This window comes from Strix aluco, chromosome 6 (assembly GCF_031877795.1).
Source record: "Strix aluco isolate bStrAlu1 chromosome 6, bStrAlu1.hap1, whole genome shotgun sequence".
NCBI lineage: Eukaryota > Metazoa > Chordata > Aves > Strigiformes > Strigidae > Strix > Strix aluco.
The window spans coordinates 33,151,665-33,175,559 of NC_133936.1; the positions used below are offsets into that span (position 1 = coordinate 33,151,665).

General features: G+C 37.2%; 3 protein-coding genes across 6 annotated transcripts in view; 1 reads left to right on the forward strand and 2 right to left on the reverse strand.

Annotated features, from left to right (window-relative positions):
- Nucleotides 1-16,926, forward strand: part of DNAH7 (dynein axonemal heavy chain 7) — a 116,729-nt gene extending 99,803 nt beyond the window's left edge. For both annotated transcript variants that reach the window (XM_074829577.1, XM_074829576.1), the window contains 11 exons: nt 4,620-4,796; nt 5,770-5,931; nt 6,689-6,889; nt 7,719-7,880; nt 9,435-9,620; nt 10,339-10,476; nt 11,221-11,451; nt 12,501-12,653; nt 14,461-14,638; nt 16,026-16,129; nt 16,525-16,926. In XM_074829577.1, coding sequence (XP_074685678.1) covers nt 4,620-4,796; nt 5,770-5,931; nt 6,689-6,889; nt 7,719-7,880; nt 9,435-9,620; nt 10,339-10,476; nt 11,221-11,451; nt 12,501-12,653; nt 14,461-14,638; nt 16,026-16,129; nt 16,525-16,731 — 1,899 coding nt within the window. In that variant the 3' untranslated portion in view covers nt 16,732-16,926. The remainder of the gene's footprint in view (nt 1-4,619; nt 4,797-5,769; nt 5,932-6,688; nt 6,890-7,718; nt 7,881-9,434; nt 9,621-10,338; nt 10,477-11,220; nt 11,452-12,500; nt 12,654-14,460; nt 14,639-16,025; nt 16,130-16,524) is intronic.
- LOC141925544 (baculoviral IAP repeat-containing protein 5.1-like) lies at nt 276-3,599 on the reverse strand. The gene is made up of 4 exons (XM_074829986.1): nt 3,462-3,599; nt 2,301-2,410; nt 1,860-1,974; nt 276-470 (listed from the first exon to the last, which is right to left on the reverse strand). The coding sequence occupies exons 1-4, from the start codon at nt 3,597-3,599 to the stop codon at nt 276-278; spliced, it is 558 nt and encodes a 185-aa protein (XP_074686087.1).
- A 5-nt stretch (nt 16,927-16,931) lies between the features above and the next one.
- The window catches only part of SLC39A10 (solute carrier family 39 member 10), a 57,216-nt gene continuing 50,252 nt past the window's right edge, over nt 16,932-23,895 (reverse strand). For all 3 annotated transcript variants that reach the window (XM_074829579.1, XM_074829580.1, XM_074829578.1), the window contains exons 10-11: nt 20,003-20,171; nt 16,932-19,095 (exon numbers count right to left, since the gene is read on the reverse strand). In XM_074829579.1, coding sequence (XP_074685680.1) covers nt 20,013-20,171 — 159 coding nt within the window. In that variant the 3' untranslated portion in view covers nt 16,932-19,095; nt 20,003-20,012. The remainder of the gene's footprint in view (nt 19,096-20,002; nt 20,172-23,895) is intronic.

Consider the following 23,895-nt stretch of genomic DNA (forward strand, 5'->3'; position numbering starts at 1 on the left):
GTCAACCTACTAAAACCAGAATATAAGTATTTGCTTAGATATTTTTCATACATTCACAGGTTAGTGGGACTACTATTAGTCCACATGTAGCCATAATGACAAAGCACATGGTTAAAAATAGGAGTTAGTATAAACCGTTATGACCTCTGTTCCAGAGAGCCTAAGAAAGGAATTCTCTACACTTCCTCACACAGCTGTTTAGCTTTATATTAGTACTCAGAAAAGAATATGAATGTTTGTACCATATAAAGAAGAGAAACTTTTAGAGTCAGACTTTACACTTCACTTCTCGTGGATTTTTTTGACTGGCAGGATGAGCTTTCAGAATGTTGGGCAGATGGACTGTCATGGTGAGGCACTGGAGGCGGTGGTGTATACTGATGCTTGGAGACAAAGTTATCCACAAGACGCTGCCTAGTTGCAGTGACTTCTTCTTCAAAAGAGTTTATTATGCTTCTGCCAGTTTTGCACTTAAAGCAAAGCAAAAGATTTAACTGTATTTCAACTTTATTCAAAACTTAGATCCTCAAAACCCCACTGATCTGCCACTAATTCTAGCTTAGAAGTCTACTTTTGCCTGTGGCCAGCAGTACTGCTGTATGAATGCTGCAGAGCTGTTTAGCAGATATTTCATATGCATACCCCCATTTGATTCAGAAACTCCTCTACCAGCCTTGCCAGCAGAGCTTATTTCATTGACTGTTTTCGGTTATGTCTAGTATACATTTTCTTTTAAAGTAAATTGTGAACCTGCTGTTTAAATCACATCAGGGAGGGAGACTTCAGTTTGATTTTCTTCTGGGTGAAGAGGCATGATCTTGCTTCTCAGGATCTGTTGGGATCTGCCCTAGTGCATTGCCCTCCAAGCTGTTGGTGACAGTATTCTTGGGGGCAAAGTGTCCCCACTTGAAGCTGCTGCTTCAAGTTTTCTATATGCTGTACTTAGAAATAAAGTAATATTATGGCCAAGACCCCTTTTGTACCTTGGAACACCACTCTAAATTAACTGTGCAGGTTAGATAACATCATCTTCTCACTCTTAGTCCACCTTTTAAGATAACAGACTGCTCCCACTGCAGCATGTGATCCTATTTTTATGTACTTGAGTCTGTTGTATAGGGAACTTAATTAACCTTGACACTCACTAGGTCTATTTTCAATATGGAACATTATCAAGAAGGCAAAGATCTTATTTGTGCAAACCCACTAGGAAGTAAGATGCAGAACCTTTACTGCGCCTCATCAAGGGAGTTGGTTCACTTGATTCTTACTATCCATAGGATTAGGGGTCATATAGTGAGGATCAGCTGATCTGGATCAACTAGTTGAAGCATCTCAGTTTTGTGTGCTTTTGTATATGTCAACACTATGGCATGCATGAAATCCCAGAAGTGGATAGGAATAAAACTGGATAGCTATAAAACATTTGAAGTGGGCTTTCAAGTTTGAAAGCTTAGACTGCTTTACATGTAAAACTGGACATCTGAAGCAATGATCTGGTCAAATTTTGTTTTTTCACACGTGTTGTTCATTATTCCTGAGAACGAGAGAGCTACTCATTGTAGAGCTTCCTGGATTGATTGATTATTGCACCCAAGATTTCTTTTTCTGTAATGAGTTGTTGGAAAAACATTTCTGAAGGAAGGTTTTCCTTCAAATGCTAGACAATAGACTACACTGAGAAGTGTTTAGGTGCAGATTTCTTAGTCAATAATGCATGTAAATCATTACTTCAGAATAAGTCACATTCTAGCCTTACACAATCACTCCTTGCTGATGCTTGGAAGTCTTAGAGATGGAAATTCCTGTTTACATTCTAGCTTTAAATGTTATATTAGGATTATTTGGTTAACACTTACAAGGAAGGTTCTCACCCGTGTCATCTCCAGCATGTAGTACTCCTCCACTGTCAGGTCATCAAAGGGCTTCGTAAGGGATAAAAAGCCACAGCTGTGACGTTTGGTGTGTTCCTCCCTGCAACATAAACCCAGAATAAGAACAGATATTAAACCCATGAAAGTTACATCACAAGAGATGAAGAAATCTTAACAGACAGGTCTCTTCAGTATGTCTACTGTCTATCAGTAGAAAAAGTATCATACAGAAAACATACGAAACAGATTTTAGTGGATCTCAGTCAGATAAAAGCTACTCGAACTACTTCAGAGTTACTGGCTGAGATAAACTTTCAGTAGGCTTCAGTTTTGTGAGCTGTTACAGAGAAACTGGTAATTTTATAATGAGTAAGGGGATGTTGTCAAAGAGGTTTACTTCAAGAACATTGTTACATCTGTGCTTACCATGGGTCATCATTTGGTTCCCAGCCTTCCAGTTCTATCAAGCAAAAGAAACATTTTGCCACATCTGGTTCATTTGCACTTGGACAGTGGACAAAACCCGCCTTTGCCATCTGCAGGTGACAGTTTAGAAGTTTAGAGCCTCATCCAACACACTGCGCATGTTCACATCAGCAAACTGTTTCTGAGAGCTTGCAAACAATGCCTTTCCCCACAATGTCTATCAGCACAGATCAGGCTGTAAAATAAATTTTCAATGTGAGGACTGCAAGTAGGTAAATAAGCAACTAGTAAAGGAACAAGGAATAGGCTAGAATAGTGAACAGATTTCTGCATAGCTGTGGTGTCTGCCGGCTACCAGAGTAGCTTTGTTCTGCCAGATAACTGGCATTTCAGTAGCAGCGTGTGAGATCTGCCATAGCCAGGACTTTAAAGAATATTTTCAGAGAAAAAACATAGCATAAGACCATGGACATAGAGAACCTTTAAATAAAAGCTGTGTGCAATGCCACATCTTTAACTTCTATGTTTTCCTGTCACTTTAGAGAACGCTAAAAATTAAGTAAGTTTGTTTCAGTTATCAAACTTCACATCTTCTCAACTCTTGCAGTATGACTCATCTGAGATCCAGCCTGGAAGTTTCATGTGTGTGCCAAAGTAGAAGTCAGGGGTATATTTTTTTTAATGTTCAACTCAAAGCCTGCAGGGACATAAAGATTAAGTTTTCTAAAATTTAAATAATTTCAATTTCTGAATTCTAAGTAGTGATCATTCTGCCACTTAATCCTTCCTGCTTGATGCATACTCGTTTCTTCTAATGTAGGCTTCTTTTTTATGAATGAAAATTTGCAATCAGAAAGACTACATAATACAAGAAACTAACTTTTAAGTGACAAGAACAAAAAAAATTAAAACAAGAAAAGTAACTGTATTCAATTCTGTACTTAGACTAGTGAACTGAACATGCAGAAGCCAGCCATCCTACTACAGTATTTCTGAGCAGGGAACAGAGGAAGGTTGGAGTATTCAACTTTTCATCTTCTTCAGGCTTAGTAGAAGCTCACAACTCTTCTTGAACATAAATATACTTAATGGCTTCACATTCAGGCACAGTATATATATAAAAAAAAAAGGCATAGTCAAAATATCCATGTTCAGACTTACATTTTCTGGAGTGCACTTGCAATTCTCTACAAAAGGCCAGTTTGTGAAGGTTTTTAAACGGTTCTCATATTCATACATATCCTTAAAATCACCCAAGAGCTTGGAAGCTGAACCAAGCTCTTTCAAGAGCATCTCCATCTTTAAAGCTTGCAATTAGGATAGCCCAGAGCCTCCCTCCTGCTCTCAAATTTAAGGCATTGTACTAATTGGTTACACATTGCACCTGTAAAGCAAGGTAAGTTTGGAAGTAAGTAAAAACACAAGTGAGTTTATGATCAAGACAATCAAGAGGAATGAAGCTACTGGGACTTTTTTCTTCCCGTGTCACATTCTGTGTACTCAGCACCCTATATATTTATTAACTGAAAGTACCTATGCTAATGCAGTGTGAAAATTACAAATTCTATAATTCAGATGTCAAAAAATGCAAGTTAAAAACTCTAGTTACAAAGACAGCAATTTTACATATAATTTTTTTAAAATATTATATTGATTGTGACCAAAGTGATTCAATTAACACTGCTATTTTGAAACCTTTAGTGTTTCTTGAATTTTGTGTTCAGATATTAAATCTTAGTATCACATTTGCAAATACTGTTGCATTTCTTTAAAGGGGAGGTGGTTATTGTAAAATATTCTAGAATGTCTCCAGAGATAGAATGAATGGTGATATTTAAAAGAATTATATCTGTAAGGGTTTACAGGATGAAAGTATTAAGCTGTCATTTTATAAATTGTCTCTCATTTTGGTACAGAGCCCAGTTAACTTCAGTAGGAAGTTTAAACACCAGTGTGTACAAGACTGCTGTACACAGCAGTTTTCTAAGCCAAGATCTTAACACATTTGAAAGGTGTTGCATTATGAGACTGCAGAATTGAAATCCTCTCCATAATACAGATGAAGTGCAGAAAAATTTCCAGCTTCCTATACCAGCACATTAGTCTGTCCAGATGTGGTGACAGAAATGAGAGTAAGGATCATTTGCATAGGAATTCCATTTTCAGACCTCTTAGAGCACCTTTTTTGCCTTGATTTACAATCATTTATTCCTCTGGGACTATCCTTGAAAGTTATGTAAAAATGTTTAGAGTAATATGTGTTAATGCTTACACAAAACCAGGACACTTTAAATCTAGTTTTTCTTTTTTTTTTTTTAGATAATACCAATGGTGCAGGAATTTATCATTCACAACCTAGGCCGTCCATTTATTGAGCCACCTCCATTTGATTTGTCAAAAGCATTTTCTGATAGTCATTCTTGTACACCACTGATATTCATACTTTCTCCTGGTGCTGACCCCTTGGCAGCCCTTGTTAAGTTTGCTGATGATCAGGTATTGTATATCTCCAGACTTTTTTAATATAGTTGATGCTTGTGTGTGTGGACACGCACCTATGTTTGTATGAAGCAAGTAACTTCATTTAAGTAAAAGTTGAAATGCCACAAAGCACTAATGTAAGTAAGCAGATTGTTTTTAGGAATTAATAATTTGTCTATTATTTATAAGAAATTGTATCTTAAATATTTTGGTGTATTTTATAATGTGATGTCATGATCTATTTAGCTATTAGTTTGTGTAATCTCAAATGGAAAATGGAAAAAAGGAACAAAACCATAATGTTATAAATGTTCATTGTAAAGCATGTTATCTGAAAATGTGGTGGTTTTGGTTTTTTTTTCTAATAAGCATTATGTGTAATATATTAATTAAAAAACACTGTAGTAATATAGGACCTTAGGATCTTGGGTGTCATTTACACCTCAGACTTCAAATATGGATTTTTTTGGCTTTGACTGTCATTATTATGGCATTTAAAACAAAAAATTCCCAACAGCCTTAATCAGTTCTTATGTACAAGAGTACTGTTGTAATACTAGAAAGTTGCTGTTTTCTGGTAAGATGTATTTCTTGCATTTCCTGACTATTATTCTGTCAGAATTCCATGCTGTTGGAAATTGACAGACATACTTCAAGTCTCCAACCACCAAGCTGCAAATGTATCCTGCATTTTATAGAAGGTTGTCTACATCCTTAAAGAGCAGCATACTGTTTTCTGGAGTATTTTGAAACTGTCAGAATTTTACAGTTCTGGATTAAATGGATGCGTAGTTGGAGCTTTTCACTGAAAGATAGATAAGAGGTTTTAGTCAGCTGGAATGACATGAAAAAAAGATTTAAACTGTATTTTAAAATATACTGTACATTGAATATTTCAAGAATACATATAGATGTGAACTCTCATACTAGAAGGTTCAGTGTATTTATGCAATATTATTCTTACTTATAATATGCTTTCTATATGCAGGGATATGGTGATACAAAGCTTAGTTCTCTGTCACTTGGTCAAGGCCAAGGCCCGATAGCCATGAAAATGATAGAGAAGGCAGTAAAGGAAGGAACATGGATAGTTTTGCAAAATTGCCATCTAGCAAGTTCATGGATGCCAATACTGGAAAGAGTCTGTGAGGTAAATAAAGTATTATCATCTTCTTATAAATAATTTTGAAGGCATGTCTGATACATACAGGCAACTGAAAAGCCAGTTTAGCATACTTCATGTTGATTTCCGTTATATAAGGGTAATCAGCATATATTGATTCTGTCTTTTTCCTTCTGCCTGCTGGAATAGAAAGTGCTCACAAACGTGGGTCTGGCCCATTCCATGAACAGTAAATTTCAGCCGCTACAACACTCTTTAGGCCAAAAGCTTTCATCTTATATCTATTACTGCAGAAAACCAGTATGTCAAGGAATTTTGGTCTTGAACAGCTATAGGTTTCCAAAGAGGTACTGGTGTGTATTTATTTCTTTTTCTCCCCCCCTTAATAAGCTTAACACATTTCTGTTGTATACATATTATTATTATAGCCCTTCCCAGAACAGCTGTATGACAGTCATTGCAGTAAATGGGCAAAGTATACATTCCATTGCTCTTGTGGTATAGAGCCTGCACTTGCTTTTGTTCATATATTCCACAAACATTCACAGAGAAGACAAATTTTAGTTCAAAATACTAAAGTCTTGAATAAAAAATACACCAGCTGTGGAAGTTGTCATTTGTAACTGTGACTTTCACTATAATTACATATAAGCATTTGAGAAATTAAGCTTTGAACTGGTATATTTTCCCACTTAAAAAAAAAAATGCTTTAATAAAAACACTTGAGGTGTATATTAATCTACTGTGTCTTCCAATTACCTGTTTTAATATGTGTTTATTATAGGAGCTAAACCCTGATACAACACATCCAGATTTCCGAATTTGGCTCACCAGTTACCCATCTGCCACGTTCCCGGTGTCTGTACTTCAGAACGGAGTGAAGATGACTAATGAAGCACCAAAAGGTTTACGGGCCAATATAATTCGTTCGTACCTGATGGATCCAATATCTGATCCTGACTTTTTCAACAGCTGCAAAAAACCTGTTAGTAATGTTGTATTGTAACTTTTTAAATTAGTTAAAGCAGACCCTGATGACTGTGTATGTATGCTCTGGGGGGAAAAAAAACCTTTCCTAAATTAAAAAGTTGTCTTCCACTGCAATGAAACTTTTTGATTACTGGTAGTAGTAAAGTAAATTTAATTTTTATTGTTTGTCTCCTACTTCTTCAACTGAAATTTTGGGGTATGGCATTAATAATACAGCTCTCTAGTTAAAAAAAAAAAAAAAAGTAAGACTGGGAAAAAGCTTAGCCACTCTTTTCATAAACTGGATGTCTGTTTGCAAGCATATTTTACATTATTTTACATTATTTTTCTATAATTAATGTAGTTCTTCTAAATGAGGTCATATACTTTGCCAAATGGTCTCAAATGAAAAACAAAACAAAAGTTCCTACCTGAAGTGTTTCTTTAAAGGCCTGAAATCTATCTTGATAGGAGAAAAAAAAAGAAATATTGGGCAAACAATGTTTTATATAATACAGTGGTGTAAAAAAAAATGCATATCTTCATGGTCTTATATGCCTAGTTGTATGTGCCATGTATATTAATTACATACACATGGATATATAGATTTAAAAATGCAATTGCTTTGAGGATTCACCCTGATTTAAGGGAATATTTAGAACTGATGCTTATGATGGTTTGATGACTTCCTGATGAAGGCCTTTGTATATCAAGAAAATGTTTGTTACCAGAGCAGGAGATGCTGGGTTTTGAGTGACTCAGAGCACTGCTGTGCAGTATGTGAGAAAAAATGAAACAGTTTAAACCATCCATGAATTATTAATGGTGTTGCATTTGGTTTTAAGGCTGAGTTCAAGACACTGCTGTATGGCCTCTGCTTCTTCCATGCGCTGGTGCAAGAAAGGCGGAATTTTGGGCCCTTGGGTTGGAACATTCCATACGAATTCAATGAGACCGACCTGCGCATCAGCGTGCAGCAGCTGCACATCTTCCTCGACCAGTACAAGGTATAGAATTGCTCACAGCGGTCACTGGTCCTTGCTTGCATTTTCTAGGACTGTTAGGGCATTTACTGATGCAGGCTGAGTGCTGCCACGGCAACAGTTTAGCGGGGGCAGTGAATTAGAAACCAAGGTCCACTTGCAATAGAATCACAGAATCCCAGGTTGGAAGGGATCATCTGGTCCAACTTTTCTTGGCAAAAGCATTGTCCAGTGCTGGGGAATCCACCTCTTGGGGAGATTATTCCACTGGTGCTAATCAACTACATTAATTTTAAGTGGCGAGTGTAGCATGATCAGTATATAACTAATATGGGAAACTTTCAAATTACAGTTTAGTTCTGCCATGCAAAAGAAAGCAGCGTTTGTTCCATATAATTGCCTTATTCATTGGAATCTTATCCTGTCTCTAGGCAGGGACTGTGGATTCAGTTCTTGGCAATGTTACTGCAAGCTATAAAATATCATACTAAAACCCTTAATTGCTAACTGGGATTTACTCAATGATAGGGATAATACTAGACCCTGGATTGTTGCAGATTAACAACCATGATCTTTTTGTGTAAATTTGATGACATTTTCTTCCCTGTTTGCAGAGCTAGGCATTGTTTCATAGAAGCCTCTCTGGAATTTGCTAGCAATACATGACACTTCTTTATGTTCCAGCTTCCTAAGCAACCTGCTATAGCCAGAATCTGCTAAAAGTTATGGTTGGGACCAGGAAGGGGGTGTTATTTTCCAAACCACTGTCAGCCTAGAGTGTTTTTGGTTACCAATGTGGTTAATAGGTAAATTGTGATTCAGCATGAGAAGGCAACTTCATGAAGATGTGTGTTTCGTTTCCTGTGGGAGAGTTAAGGGGGGGGGCGGTCTGAGGAGGATGTCCTCCCCTTATATGACCAAAGCTTAAGAGCAAATGTAGTGCCTAGCAGGGAGGGAAGCATTCTTTTTCCTCAAAGATAATGACTTGTACATAGTAAACAGACTTTTTTGAACTGGTCTGCCTTATCCCAGTTCTCAGCATATCACCCACTCTTGCCCGGACATGCTGTAAGTAATTTATCTCTTCTCACTCATAAGTTATTCCTTTTATGCACCTAAGAGGATTCTAGCTTCTACCAACCTCAACACTTTAAGCATGTTTGATTTTATTTTCTAAAATAAATAAATAAATAAATAAAAAAAAATTTATGAGCACAGCTATGGCCCTGTGACAGCATAGATTTATTTTAGAAGTATGTATAGCCAAACAAAAGAGATAATTTTTGAGAGGTTTTCCATAAACTTGTACTCAGGGAGTTCCAGCTGCATTACTATGGAAATTTTTGGAGCTATTATTCTTCAAAAGAAGCAATGCTGGGTGACTTGATGGATGATTATTAGAGTATCTGAGGATCAGGAGAGCAATGGTACAAGCATGAACTAGCAGAAATAAATAACAGCTTTTAAACTTTCCAGTGAGAATTCTGGTTGACTTCCAAACAAATTACAGTGATGCCCATATGGCTGTCCAGAGAAGTACTAGGCTGCAGTTCAGATCATTGTCTTGCCTTTTTTCAGGAGGTGCCATATGATGCTCTTTGCTATATGACTGGAGAATGTAATTATGGTGGCAGAGTCACTGATGACTGGGATCGGCGTACGCTCCGTAGTGTTCTAAACATGTTCTTTTCCTCGGAAATCATTACAAATGTAGATTATAAATTTGATGCAAGTGGCCTCTATTTTGCTCCTCCTGAGGGAGATGTAAGTATTGCAGAACAACAGAATTACCAACAGCTTATTTTTTTTAAAAATAGATCCATCTTTACTGACTGATACATGCCTCAGTGCTTACTGCTGTCACTGCTTGCTTTTGTGGCTTAATCTCACATACTATTAGGACTTGTTTCAGTGACTTCTAAGAAATGGAAATGACGTAAAAAACCCACTAGCAACTAAATTGACTTTGCTTTGTGTGAGTCAGCACACTTAGGGGACAATAAGGGAGAAACAGCCTGCTGAAGGTAAAAGCATTATAAAGTAGGCGTAAGAGAATTAGTTGATCATATCTGCTGGAGGTTGAAAGGATGCAGTAATCAGTTTATCACACAGGAGAGTTATGTTACCCGTCAGCAAAATACCTTCAGAAACTGGGCAAGCAGTGGGCCCAGAAAGGGTCTGCAGTCCCTTGCACTAGGTATCTTATTTTGTAACAGAATTTCCAGCAGCTGTCAGAAATTTTGTCAGAAATTATTTAAGCAAAGCCAATCCTGATTTCAGGGTAAGAGGATGAACCAAAGCAATTTGTGAGGCACAGTCAGCCCCTGCATTTCCTTTTATATCTTAGTTTACACATTGTATTAATTACACTAGGAAAGTTTGTAGTGGTTTTGAGACACAGCTTGCAGCCTGTCATGTGAGGGGCTGTTTGGCTATTTCTGCATCTCAAGTCTAGAGTATTTCTTTTTATTCCTTTTTTCAGTACCAAAGCTATATTGAATATACAAAGACACTTCCACTGAATCCTTCCCCAGAGATATTTGGAATGAATGAAAATGCTGATATTACCAAGGATCAGTCAGAAACACAACTGTTATTTGACAACATTCTTCTTACACAGGTATGTAATAAGTCACACACCATCTTACCGTAACTTTCTACTCTCTCTTCATTAATATGTTCAGATTTTTTTCCAGATTTTACTGTACCTTATTGTGTTGTATGTTCCACTTAAGAATCTTTTAAGGCTTTTTTGGTTTTGTATTTTTCATGACTGTCTTCGTAAGAACTTCGTACAATTAATTTGTGTATATTCTACTCCCTCCAGCTTTTAACAATTTTCAACTTCTTGGACAGTTTCAGTTAAGTTTGTAAGCCAGGTACAACCTAGGGATACTATAATTCCTGTAAGCTTCATGAGGAAAATGAAGAGCTGAATACAGAGAGCAAGAGGGACATGGAGGGACAGCGAGACAGAGCTCACATTGCTCTGTGCCCTTTCACAGCACCTGGCCAGACAGTGGTGCTGATGGGTACATCAGAGATGGGGGGAGAAAGATTGGTTTACAGTGGAAGCAGGATTTTGGGGGGGGGGGGGGGGGGGGGGGGGGGGCGCGGGGAAAAAGAGAGGACACAAACCTGTAGGAAAACAGATTTTGTTAGTTCTAAGCTAATAACTTATTGTAATAATGTAGGAAATTCTGAAACAAATGAATTTCAATCACAGGGGAAGAGTATTGGAACTGTAACGATCTTTTAAACAATGCCTTTTATAACAGCTCTATTTTCCTGCCTTTTAACTACTCACTCTCCTAAGTCCTCTTTCTTTTTCTCAAAATAAATTGAAATTTTTGGCTCTCTCTAGTCTCGGGCATCTGGTGGTGGTGCAAAATCCACTGATGAAGTTGTTCATGAAGTCACAGGTGACATCCTGAGCAAACTTCCTCCAGATTTTGACATTGAAGCAGCAATGAGAAGATATCCAACCACTTATACTCAAAGCATGAATACTGTGCTTGTCCAAGAGATGGGACGCTTTAACAAGTTACTGCAGACAATACGGGACTCCTGTGTTAACATCCAGAAAGCAATAAAGGTGAGCTGAAGATAACCTTTAAGGGGATATACCCTAGAACCTATACTCAATCTCTGAGCTATCAGTGCAAGTACTTTAGAGAACTGACCCTGAAGTCTGATTCAGATCAGTCAGTCAAACACTTTAAAGAATCTGGATTCCAAAATGATTTATTGATCTGTATCTTAAAGCTGATACGAATACATTGGAATATAAAAGTACTATCGTGCCTACTGTAGAGAAACCAAACCAGAATGTTTTAAACTACAGATCTGCTAACAAATAGGACAAGCATTAACTAGGTTCACATCTGGTTTTCTGCCTCACTAGCATGAAAGGCTGAAGCACCTCACACAATTTCCTACAGATGAAAGCAGGTCTCCAAAACACCTCAAACAGCAAATTACTGCCACTGAGGATTCCAGTTAAGATATCACAGTCCCAACTCGATGTTTGTTCCCAGTGGTAATCAAAAGCTATAGCCATGAAAAATTAAAAAAAGAAAAAAACAGGAAAAAGTCTGTTTGGGTAATTTTTATTTATCCTATTATAGCTCAAGGCTGACAAGACATTTAAAAAACCCCAAAAACCTCCACCCCAAAACCCCACAAACCCCACTTCTCTCCCCGTTAAAGCCAAGCTACAAGCTGAAGTTTGACGCTTTAGAATAAAGCACTTGCAGCAATGTTGCAGAGTTTTGAGAGGAAATTTTAAATAATATTAAAAAGGAGCAGTTACAGTTAGTAAAACTTAGAAGTGCTCTGGGAAGACCATGTTTCTGAGAAAGGATGGCAAGGGAGAATTTTCCAATATGAGCAGTTTTCTCCAAAAGAGGGTATAGACCTTTCCCCTGACCAATGTATGACTAACTACCGGATCAGACAGAAGACCGCAGTAACTTTTAATGAAATCCATGATGTCCATTATGCTTGTTTTCAGTGTTGCTCCTGTCTGACTTAGCTAGAAGTTCACTACATCTGTTGGACAGAGCACTATGTTGATTCTTAATAGTTAAAGCAAGCCTGTTAAGCAAAGTATGTCGATTTCTTCCTTTCCAAAATTTCTTTTAGGGGCTAGTAGTGATGTCTGCTGAACTGGAAGAAGTGGTAAACAGCATTCTGAAAGGCAAAATTCCAGGACTATGGATGAGTAAGTCTTACCCAAGCCTCAAGCCTCTTGGCAGCTATGTGACTGACTTCCTTAGCAGACTGAAGTTCTTACAGGTAAGCAATCCCCATTTACATGGATTTGTTCAAAGCCACTTACTATTTTTGTCTATTGATGTCAGGTGACATGTCCACAAGTGAACACACACACACACAAATTACTTCCACTGAATAACTAACAGGTCAAGTTCAGTTCATCTGTGCATGTTTCATATAGCCACTTGCTCATCACAGCATCTGATAAAGCACTACAATTTGCCACAAAGCTACACCTCACGAAGACAGCTGCAGTACGTCAGTATTACTGTATGACAGAATTGCCTTCTGAAGTGAATTTACTAAGGGCCTCTTAAACTGCACACAGATCTGATGGTGCTAATGACTTAGGAAAATACTGTTGAGTTTCTTTTCCAATGAGCAAACTGAAATTAGTAAAACATTTTAACACAAAATCTTATGTTAAAATCAAATACCAAGCTTTCAGTAGGGTGCTGGAGAAGAAAGCTGGATGAGTTACGGAGAATCAGTGGGGTTCCTTCACCTGTACAAGTCCAGATTCCCAAAACTGACTTTAAATGAGTAATATCTAGAGTCTCAGCACCATTCTGTGGCTCAGTAATCTCAATCAACTGAAGAAGACCAATCTGATATCAGGTTGCCTACTCCATACCTGCAGTAAGAACAGGTCTCAAGACAAAAGATCTAGAAACAAATATAACTAAATTTTAAAAAAATTTTTAAAAATCAAAAGCATCCAGTATCAGGTCCATTCACAAAATCTGCATTTCCAGAGAACCTCTATTTTATGTTTTTGGACACACATCACTCAGTCAACACACCTCAGTACCTTCTGCTTTCATCTGTAGCAAGCCTGACAGAAGTGTAAAGAACAAAAGTGCCATTTCTTGAACAGAATCCAAGACAGAAATTAAACTTGTACAGAGGACTGCCAATAGCTAAGAGGATGATTTTTTATTTCTTGGGAGGAAAACTACTTAGTAGTAGAGACAACTAGTTTAGTTGTCTTCACTGTAATTCTCTACAGTGGATAACTGTAGCAAAATTTTTTCAGACATTATTCAAAACTGGTATTTGCAAAAATCAGAAAAAGGTCTTCTTGCATGCAATAAATATTCACCATTGCAACAGACCTCACATATTTTACAACCAAATCCAATTAATTTTGCCATTTTTAAAAATCTTTTTTATAGAGATGTCTCCACAGCGTAAGTTATTAAAAAAAATAAAAATCAACCAAACAAAAATAAAACCCTGCCCACACCCCTCCCCAAATCAACAGAAGTTTAATTAATTAGGCCACATATCCTCCTCATGAGGAAATCATCCCTCCTCATCTTCAACTTGCTGTACACACTTATGACAATGTGACTTTGGCCCTGAAAGGGAAACATGACCCTTTCAGACAGAAAACAGCCTGCAAAAAATCTGTCATTTGCACAGAGAAACAAAGCTGAATGCTGAACAGCCTTCAATAACAAAGGAGAGAAGGAGAATTGAACACTCATTTGGTGAACTTACAAGGATGATGCATGTTTAACAGACTTACTCAGACTAAGTCACTCACATAAACTAAGTACTTCCAGACAACAGTGCTGGGGGTTTTTTATTTGAGGGTGTTTTTTTGTTTGTTTAAAAAAAACCAACAAACAGAAGTTAGTGACATTTTAAAAAGACATGGCAGCCATCCAAAGTTTCACTGCTTTCAGAAAAGAAAAAGACAATCCTGGATTCACAAAGGGAGAAATTACTTCTGCTGTTGTTCTAGAGGGTATTTGCTTTCCTAAATAATAAAAAAAAAAAGGAAAGGCTGCTTTTTCTCCTCCTCTCTCTTTTGCTGCTGCAGACGTGGTATGAAAATGGAACTCCACCAGTCTTCTGGATTTCAGGATTCTTCTTCACTCAAGCGTTCTTAACAGGTGCCCAGCAGAACTATGCCAGAAAATACACCATTCCAATAGACCTACTAGAATTTGACTATGAAGTGCTGGAAGATAAGGAATATGAAATTGCTCCTGAAGATGGTAAGTAAATGCATGGCACGTCTTTGCTGATGTACTCAGAAGATAACATTAATTTGCAGACTCAGAGTTATGCAATTCAGTTAATGAGTTCAGCTAGAAAACATACACAACTGCGCTGCTCCCCATGAGATGCACAAAAGTCCTTAAGAACTGCTGAGATTAGTTCACCTTCTGGATTAGTATGCAGATATAAAACACCACCAAGATGACACTCCTTACAGGACTCAGCCTCCCACAACACATGAAACTTTCAAGTGATATGTAGCTTGCCTGTTTTTTTGGTTTTTCCCTTTATTTCACTCCATTACCATGTTTGTCTGAAAATTCATATTTTCTTAGCCAAGCAAAAACCAAACATTTAGTAGAGAAGTTGGGTAATGCTACTTTACCTATCCCTAGGAAAATACCTTATGGATATGATGACAGTGTGCAACAAGGGACTGCTCTGAGAGGGGAAAAAGCCCTATTTTTTTATCAAACCACTTTATTATATATTACTTACCTTAGGTTCCAGTTGCAGATACATTTGTTGGCTTGCTCTTCCTTAGAAAAAAGGACAGATTAAATGGAACTGTTCTTAATACTCTTTTTAATCCTTTTCTGAGGATCAGTTTGACTGGAAAATGTGTAAAAGGTTGTGTGGGAGACCTACATCCAGTCAGGTTCAAGTCATTTTCTGTTGGGGCATCTTTATTTTCTGTTTTGGAAGTTACAGTTTTCAGTCTACAGAGCAAGAAGGTACAAGTCTGATGAAAATCAGATGTTGCTGTAACTTATTTTATTCTTCTGGAGGACTGATGGAATGACAGCTGCCATTCTGTCATGTCATTATGACATGTCAAAATAAAGATATTTATATTTTTTAAACATTTAAAGACTTTTTTTTCTTTTTTTCTTTACTCCTTTGATGAACCACTTTAGAAAGGTATAAGCAAGTGGCAAGTTGAAACATAAGCAATGAAACAATGTGAAAGACTATTTATATGATCAAATTTCCAAGTTTAGAAACCTTAAAGGTGACAATATGTAGTACACACAGAAAACTTTATAATAACAACAGCTGTAAAAACAGTGTCCTGTACTGTGGAATCATTTTTAAGCTCTGTCATTCAACATTCAGAAAAGGCTGGGTACACTATGATATCACTAGACATTGTAACTTTACAAAACTTTATAGAATTGTAATCATAATAAATTGTAATAAAGTGTGAAATTGTGTTAATACTCAAAGTTATTTGATCATCACTTGGAACACACAAAATTGAGGAAAAGTCCCCCACACTTGATTAACGGACAGTTAGCAAATGCGTGATGCACTAGCTGCTGCTCTCAGCCAGAAGAGGTTTTCAGTTTTTGTGTAATATGGTATCTCTTCCATCTGATTCAGGGGTCTATATTCAGGGATTGTTCTTGGATGGAGCACGCTGGAACAGGCAAACTAAGAAGCTCGGAGAATCTCATCCCAAAATCCTCTATGATACAGTACCTGTGGTCAGTATCTTTCATTTGGTGACATTTTACAGTATTGTATACCCATAAACACTGTAGAATTAATACTCTTAAGTTCTAGTCTTGAAAGAAGTAACAAGATAATTCTTAAAAAAGAAAATAACTTAACTGAAATGTTTTTTGTTGAAATAGAAATCAAGTGAATGAGAGGAGTTGAGAATCCTCTGCTAATAACGGCATTGACGGGAAATTTGGTGTTGCATATTTTGGGAGAGAAAGCAATCTGCTAGGAAAGAGAAAACAAGAAACAGGTTTTCAGGGCTATGTTAAAAAGCACACAAACCAAAAAACCAGCAATGTCACAATACTTTGGCCAAGCCAAGACTGTTTCCCTTTTTTAACTGAGATGAAAAAGATTATTTTATTCCTTACTGCAGATATGGCTAAAGCCGTGTAAGAGAGCAGACATTCCACAGCGAGCAAGTTACCTGGCCCCAGTGTACAAGACCAGCGAGAGAAGAGGGATCTTGTCAACTACAGGCCATTCTACCAACTTTGTCATCGCAATGACCCTCCCTTCAGACAAACCGCAAGAACACTGGATCAGACGGGGTGTGGCGTTATTATGTCAGCTTAACTCATAAACATATCACAATTTATGGAGGTAGGTGCATTTTCCAGATCACTTATAAGGGATGCTTGTCAGTCCTGAAATACCACGTAAAAAGAGAAATCAAAAAGAGTTTGTTTACAATGTTGCATTTGTGCCTTTCATGAGATTTGAAACAAAATGCTAAAATACAAAGGTGTACAATAAAACCTTATAAAAGCCAACAAAACTATCTGCTCCTTGAATAATTTTATTTTCTGAAGGCTCCTTATTTATAAGGAACATACATAAAATGAACACAACACTGTTGACAATGAACAAAACAGCATTTGATCATTTCCAGCTTTATAAAATTTTTAAAAATGATTTAGTTATAACAAAAAGACTGATAGCTCAGCAAGTTATCTTATAGGACCGTAATCACATTTTAAACCATAGACTCAATTGTTAATGGGGAAGGGAAAGGAAAAAAAATTTAAAAAAAGAAAAATCACACTGCATCTAGCAACTACAATATTTTCTAAGCATAATCACAGAGGATTGAGTGCAATGTGATCTACATCAAAAGTCATATGGGATGTCACACAGTGACAGCATTGTAATATACAAGTAACATTTATGCCCTCCAACAAATACAAGTTAAATGAGACTCTGGATTCAAGCAGAATGGAATGTTGAAGCCAAGTAGAAATGTAGTGGAATTCAGATTGTCTGTAACATGACTCAAAAGTGTACATTAGAATCATTTGGAATTCAATACTGGTGGAAACATATAGAAGTCACAGCTGTTATACTGCTCTTCACAACTTGTAATAAATACTAGAAAATAAAAGGAAACAACCCATATTTAATGAAAAATACAGTACCTACCTTCAAGGACCATGTTTTTCCCTTGTACAAAGATGGTCTTGGAAGGCAGTTAACTATTTTCCTATAGAGGCAGTGTATTAATCTATAACCATATTCCAACTAATACAAAAGTAAATATACTACCTGAAATATAGAGATCTTCATTTGAAAAGAATTAAAAGAAATAAACTTTAAAAAAGGATTTGACAGAGTATCACTTCAACCACATAATGACCTCCTTATACTCGACAGAATTAACAGAAAAGGTAAATTGAGGGTCAGTTTAATACATAAGAAACATAGGTTGTTTAAACTTAGATCCTCAGAAGGTATCCAGTGAGTTAAGTCTCTTGTAAAATGGTACTCAGTGACCTAACATGGGCACTATGAAAAAATGTCACCCAGGATCTTTACACTGCAGAAATTCAGTAATCCGAAGCTAACAACAGTGTGTTTGCTAATTAGGGTCCCACAGTAAACATCTTTAAAGAAGAAAAAAGAAAACCTGAGTTCAGAGCATCAAATGGCTGCATGCCTGAACTCTGGGCTTTTGGCTTCTTCACTGAAGAAACTGCGCCCTTCTTTGAAATGGACCCTTAATACTGTTTCTTGATACTGCATTAGGAAGAAATACTGGCAAGAACCAACCGATATCTTTAAAATGCATGAGCTGCTCTCAGTAAAAACTAAATTGACCAATGAAGCTTCAAAAAGTAAAGGGCCACAGGAAACACACATTAACTTGAAATGGAATGAAGATACCAACTGGCTCTCATTAAAGGCGTTAGGATCAGTGTTTTTAGCAGCTACACTGGCACCAAGCAGACCGAAACAAAACTTACGGCACATAGTCAAAATACAGCTTTTACCTGGCATACACGTAAAAGAAGACAAACTGTATGTTTTAAAAAAAGCTACTACCATGCTTAAGACTGGTACTACAGAATCAACTTGCACTCCTCACAAACTCACAATTGTTTTTAAGGAGATGGGTACAAGAAGAACTGACTCATGTCTGGCAATATAAGCATATCAGCACAATCCAATCTAGGACAGCTGATCCCAGCAAGTTAAGGCCCAAATTTTCAGTCTATCCTTCCAAATTACATAAACCACGGATCTATCACATCTGCTTTTTAATAATCTAATTTAAATACCAAAATTGTAAAAAAATATCATAGAAATGAACTCCTTTATGCTGGAAGTAGAAATCTTCTTAGATACTCTCTACTGCCAGAAATGGCTGGTGCTACAATGTCTGATACTGAGGCATTGTAGAAACAGGTTTTGATCTGATATTACAGTATTGTAAATAACCTACCAGTACTACATAGACACAGCATACTTTAACCTTTGTGCCTGGCTTCAGTAACTAGCATCTTGCACTTTGGATTATTTTAACATGAAGAGGAGAAAACAGTCCAAAATAGTTGTTAAAAAAATGGAGAAATTCCCATACGGATTCTCTGTTAAAAGAGTTTGCACAAATTCACAGCCACAATTCTTCAGTAGTTTATGCTGCAAGTGGCACACAATACATGTTTAGCATCTGTAAAAAAGAACCAGAAATAGCTCAATAACTCCAACGTCAGGGATTTCCTCAAGCTAACACTAATTCTACTGCATTTTGCATTTTCCTACTAATATCAAGGAACAAACATCAAATAAATCTTAGTCAGGAAAAACATCATCAAACTGATCCTCGACAGAACACAGCACTTTGCAGCGTATATTGCAACAGCCTGCCTTCTTACACATGAAGTTTATAATGGAGTGCAGCTTAATGCATACTCTAAGAATTTAAACAGTGTTTAGGTTTTGGGTTTCTTTTTTAAAATTTAAACCAGCACAGTGGTTTCCAGTCATGTGCTGTTGTAAGATTTAATACTTCCAAGTCACCACTGTGCAGAAGAATCAGTACAGAATGAATATACATATATACACACACACACACATATAAATATATGCATGCATATCTGTATATATCTATCTCTCTTTATATCTATATGTGTATATATAGATATATATATGTGCGACTTAAGCCTTAGGTGGCACTAAAAGCTTACTCAGGTTCCTTGCAGAGGTATGAATTTCAGCTGTAATGTTTTCTGGGTTCTGCTCAAATGTATCAAGGAAATGGTATTTTCCTAAATGAGTCGATCATTCACTGTACTTTTTCTTTCTTAAGCAAGCAGTGCTTTCTATATAGTACACGGAATTTGACATTTATTTCTTGTCTTTAGTATCTCCTAATTGTTGATCACTTGAGTTTAGATGATGCATTGGGTAATCTCATCTGATTTGAATTAGAAAAAAAAGCAGAAGTAAATCTACATGAATACACTGGACTTGTGTAAGTAGTGCAAGCCACTGCTTTTCCTCTGAGCAATGTGCATACAGTAAAACAGTGCAGACTCAAAGCCATACAGTAACATTATTGTAACCACAGTGATTACCAGAATTAGGTCAAAACTGGATGTCAAGCACAATTTTATCTTCATAGAGGGCAATCACCAGCATGATGGCAAATCCAAGAAGCAGCCCTAGATTCTGAAGAATGAACTGCCCCACTGGACAATAACCATGCTCTTCATTATCTCCATCTCCATGAAGCATTTCTGGAAGCTAAAAGGAAAAACAATTCAGCAAGTTATTTCACCCCTATTCCGTTTATACATGGACAAGTTTACAAGATGCTATTGTCAAGAATAAACGCTCCAGCTACAAAAACAATGCACTAAGACAAGCTTAAACTCTACCTAACCACTACATTTGATAAAAACACGATCACATCATGTATTTACAAAACAAACTAAAAATGCCTTGCCTTTCCTTTGGACTTTTTTTTTCTTAAGCTTTTACTAGATCACACATCTACTTGAAGTTCCTCAAGATAAGGACCAGCCCAGCATTAGTCGGCTTCTGTTCTTTTGAGTTTTTACTCAATTAAAATTAAGTCATGCTCAAATAAACACAATAAAAAGCTTTGGCTATTTCTACAGTAATTACATTGCTATAAATACACCCTTTGTAATGACTTTGCTGATTAACTTAGTCATTCGTTTGTCATGTTACATACTTACACATATTCACATGCATGTCCCTTTTAAATATGGGAATAAGAGCTACAAGTAATTCAAGAGAAATTCTGTGTGAAACTATAAAAAGTTCTGAAAGCTCTGGATATTCCTTATATTCCCCGCCTATGAAGAAAAGTCAAATAGTACTGACAAAAGCAATAAACAAATAATAGGGAACTTGGAAGATGTAAAAATAAATCTTACGAAATGTCTTACAAAGTCACCCATACAGAAGAGAAATTAATTAATTTCTTTGTAAAACAATTTAAGTTAAGAAAGCATAAGGTAAACGAAGGAATTCCTTCAAGAGACACTTAATACAGAAAAACATAATGCAGAACAAAATGAAAACTTCAGGTAGTACACAGCGCAAGTCTATTTATTTGCTCTTCATTAGATAGGCCAGAATAGTTTTGGTTATTCCAAATACCTGAATACTGCACAACAGACAGTGACAGAGCATCAAATCTGCTAAAAAACCAAATATATTACCCATCTGGTCTTGTATTACAGTATTTCAAAAAGATACATAAAGCTGACAACTAATTTGACCCATTGAGTATTTAAATACAAAAAAGATAAACTGTTGTGAAAAATGTTTATCACCTGTACAATAGACCAGGCAGCTTAACAGGAAGCACTACACCAAATTACAAAGTACCGTTAAGTCATTAAGCATAAACGAAGTAATCACAGACTTTACCCTACTGAAGATTGCTATATAGCTCTCATGTTGGCAGGCAAGATTTGTTGCAAAATTATTTTCTTTTTAATAAGTCAGAGTTGTATTCACCAAGTAATACAAAACCTAATCAGAGAATTGTGCTAGAAATGCTGCTTCCAATTCTCACCTTCATGTTTTTTGAATGGAAGATCTGCATGTAATTCAAGTTTTGTAATCTACTTCTACAGAGATATACTATTGCTGTTCCAAATCTAAAGATGCTCTTAAGAATAATCAAAGGATATTCTGGCATCTGTTTCAAAACCTAGAAAGAGCACAGTGCTCTGTCTCCATAACTTCTGGTCACTGACATGAAAAGGGAGAGTATGATGAGTCGAAGTGGAAGTCTGAGCTATGGATAGTGACAGCTGCCATATAGTCCCAAAACTGTGGAACTTAACAACTAGTACAAGACCCCTTTAAGATAGAAAAAAAGGTTATTTAACATAACCAGTACTATGGGCACACTCTCCACCACCATCTTCAAGATACTTGCTTATTTTTACTGTCACCATATCTGAAGAGGTGTGCTCATGCTCCTCTTTCTTGTACTCAGAGCCTGAGTAGGCAGGCAGAGCAGGCCAGGGCCACTTTGCCTTCCCTCAGCTGCAGAATCCCAGTGTAGAAAGGGTCCTGGAAAGACTCTGAGAGGGAAGGAGGAAGGTGGAAGGAGGCTGTGCACTGCAAGAACTTGTTACTGGCAAAAACCCCTCCTTCCATCTTCGAGATACAGTCCACACAAACATTAGCACTGTAGGAACCTCTTGCATATTCCCTTTTACCTGGAGGCAAATGTCCCTGAAGTACCTCATTTGAGTAGGTACTGCCTAACTGCTCTACACAGTTCTGCTTCAACTCTGATGTCTCTGCAATGCTGCAGTAGCTAAAGGAGGTATAAACACAACTTCAGGTAGCAGCTTGGCAGGCATGAAGATGACATTTTTCAGAGAAGCCACAGATGCTTTCTGAGATCTGGTGGAACATGTTCTGAATGAGAAAAAGGGCCTCACATTACTATAATGGGCTTTAACGCTGTCAGTTATCTGTTTTGACAGCATGTCTAAAGATTAGTAAACTCTTTGCTTCATTAGCTATTGATGTGTCCAATTTCAGAGACCATATAAAGAGTCTGGTCCTGTCAACAGAAAAAAAATAACACCCTCTTGATGTTGAAAGCTTATAGTTTCAGCCCTAGAGATATAAGGAATGAAAAATATAACAGATCAATTTATTTTCCAGTAAGATGAAATTATTCAAGTTGGACTGGGAAGAAATATAGGAACATTCAGCGTACCCACTCAAACCAAAACAGCAGTGTCAGGAAGGAGGATATTATGATTATACTTCTGATTGATAGTTATCACCAAATGAAATGTCGCGAGAGATCCTGGAAAGCCAGAAGGATTTAAAAAGGCCTGAGTCTAGGTTCTACTGGAGAAGAGTATCCTTACCATTAGAAAACACATAATTAGACAAGCTTCAGGACAATTGGATGCAAAAATACCAAAAGGTCCATTCTTAATGGGCTGGTATAAGGAATGGATAGAAAACTGAACCTATGTGAACCTCTGTCACACTAGGGAGGGATCAAAATCTGTTCTTACTAGGTGTCAGATAACAAGGTTTTTGAGAGGAAGACAGATTATGGAAACATCAAGACAAAAATCTGGTGCAGTTTCAAGTGTGTCTTGCAGAACCTTTCCTCCTCTTGCTTAGTCAGACCATTGGGCTTTGACTATTTGGTTGCTACTATGATGACTGAGGGAAAGGAATAAAAGATTGAAAATACTGCTTTCCTTTATGCATGATGTCTTCAGTCAAAATAAGTACAGGAAGTAAGTATCAGCCACAGGACTTAAAAGCAAGTGATATTTCAGTAATTATAGGCTACTGTAAACCATCTAAAGTTGCCTGAAGGATCACGCTCAACTACACAGACACTCTATTCAGCAAGCCCTGAAAAGGACTTCCTTACCTTCTCATAGATTAGAGCGACTTCATCACTACAGTGTATTTAGAAATTTAAGTCTCCATGAAGTGAAATATCCCATGGTGTGATGGCCAGTGCTTGGCTTCCATGAGTCCTAGTCCTAAAGGACCTAATGGCAAGCAGGACTGAGTGAGATGAAGGTCACAGGAGCAGCCTCCGCCACTGTGTCCTGCCTTGACCTGTGCTCAAGCCCCCATTCGATGACTGCTAATGGGACTAACATGGGATCTTCAGCACCAAAGGCGAGTTTAAGAGAAAGTTCTCAGACGTGGAGGATGCCACCTAGAAGCAAGCTGGAAGCCCCAGTGACACTAGGCTTTTTAAGCACCAACGTGGCAGTAGTGCTGAACACAGAATTAACTGCAGAGGTAAATCTGCTAGAGGGCAGAACAGCCAAGACAGCTGCTGCTGATAACAGGAAATCCAGCAGAAACCGAACCCTCGCTTTCAGAGGTCTTCACTGCTGCTTCAATGATACCACTGAGGCTGAGAAACTAGACTGAGCAGCCATGGCTAGGAACCGGCAACTATTGACCACAACAGCAAAGGGGAGAG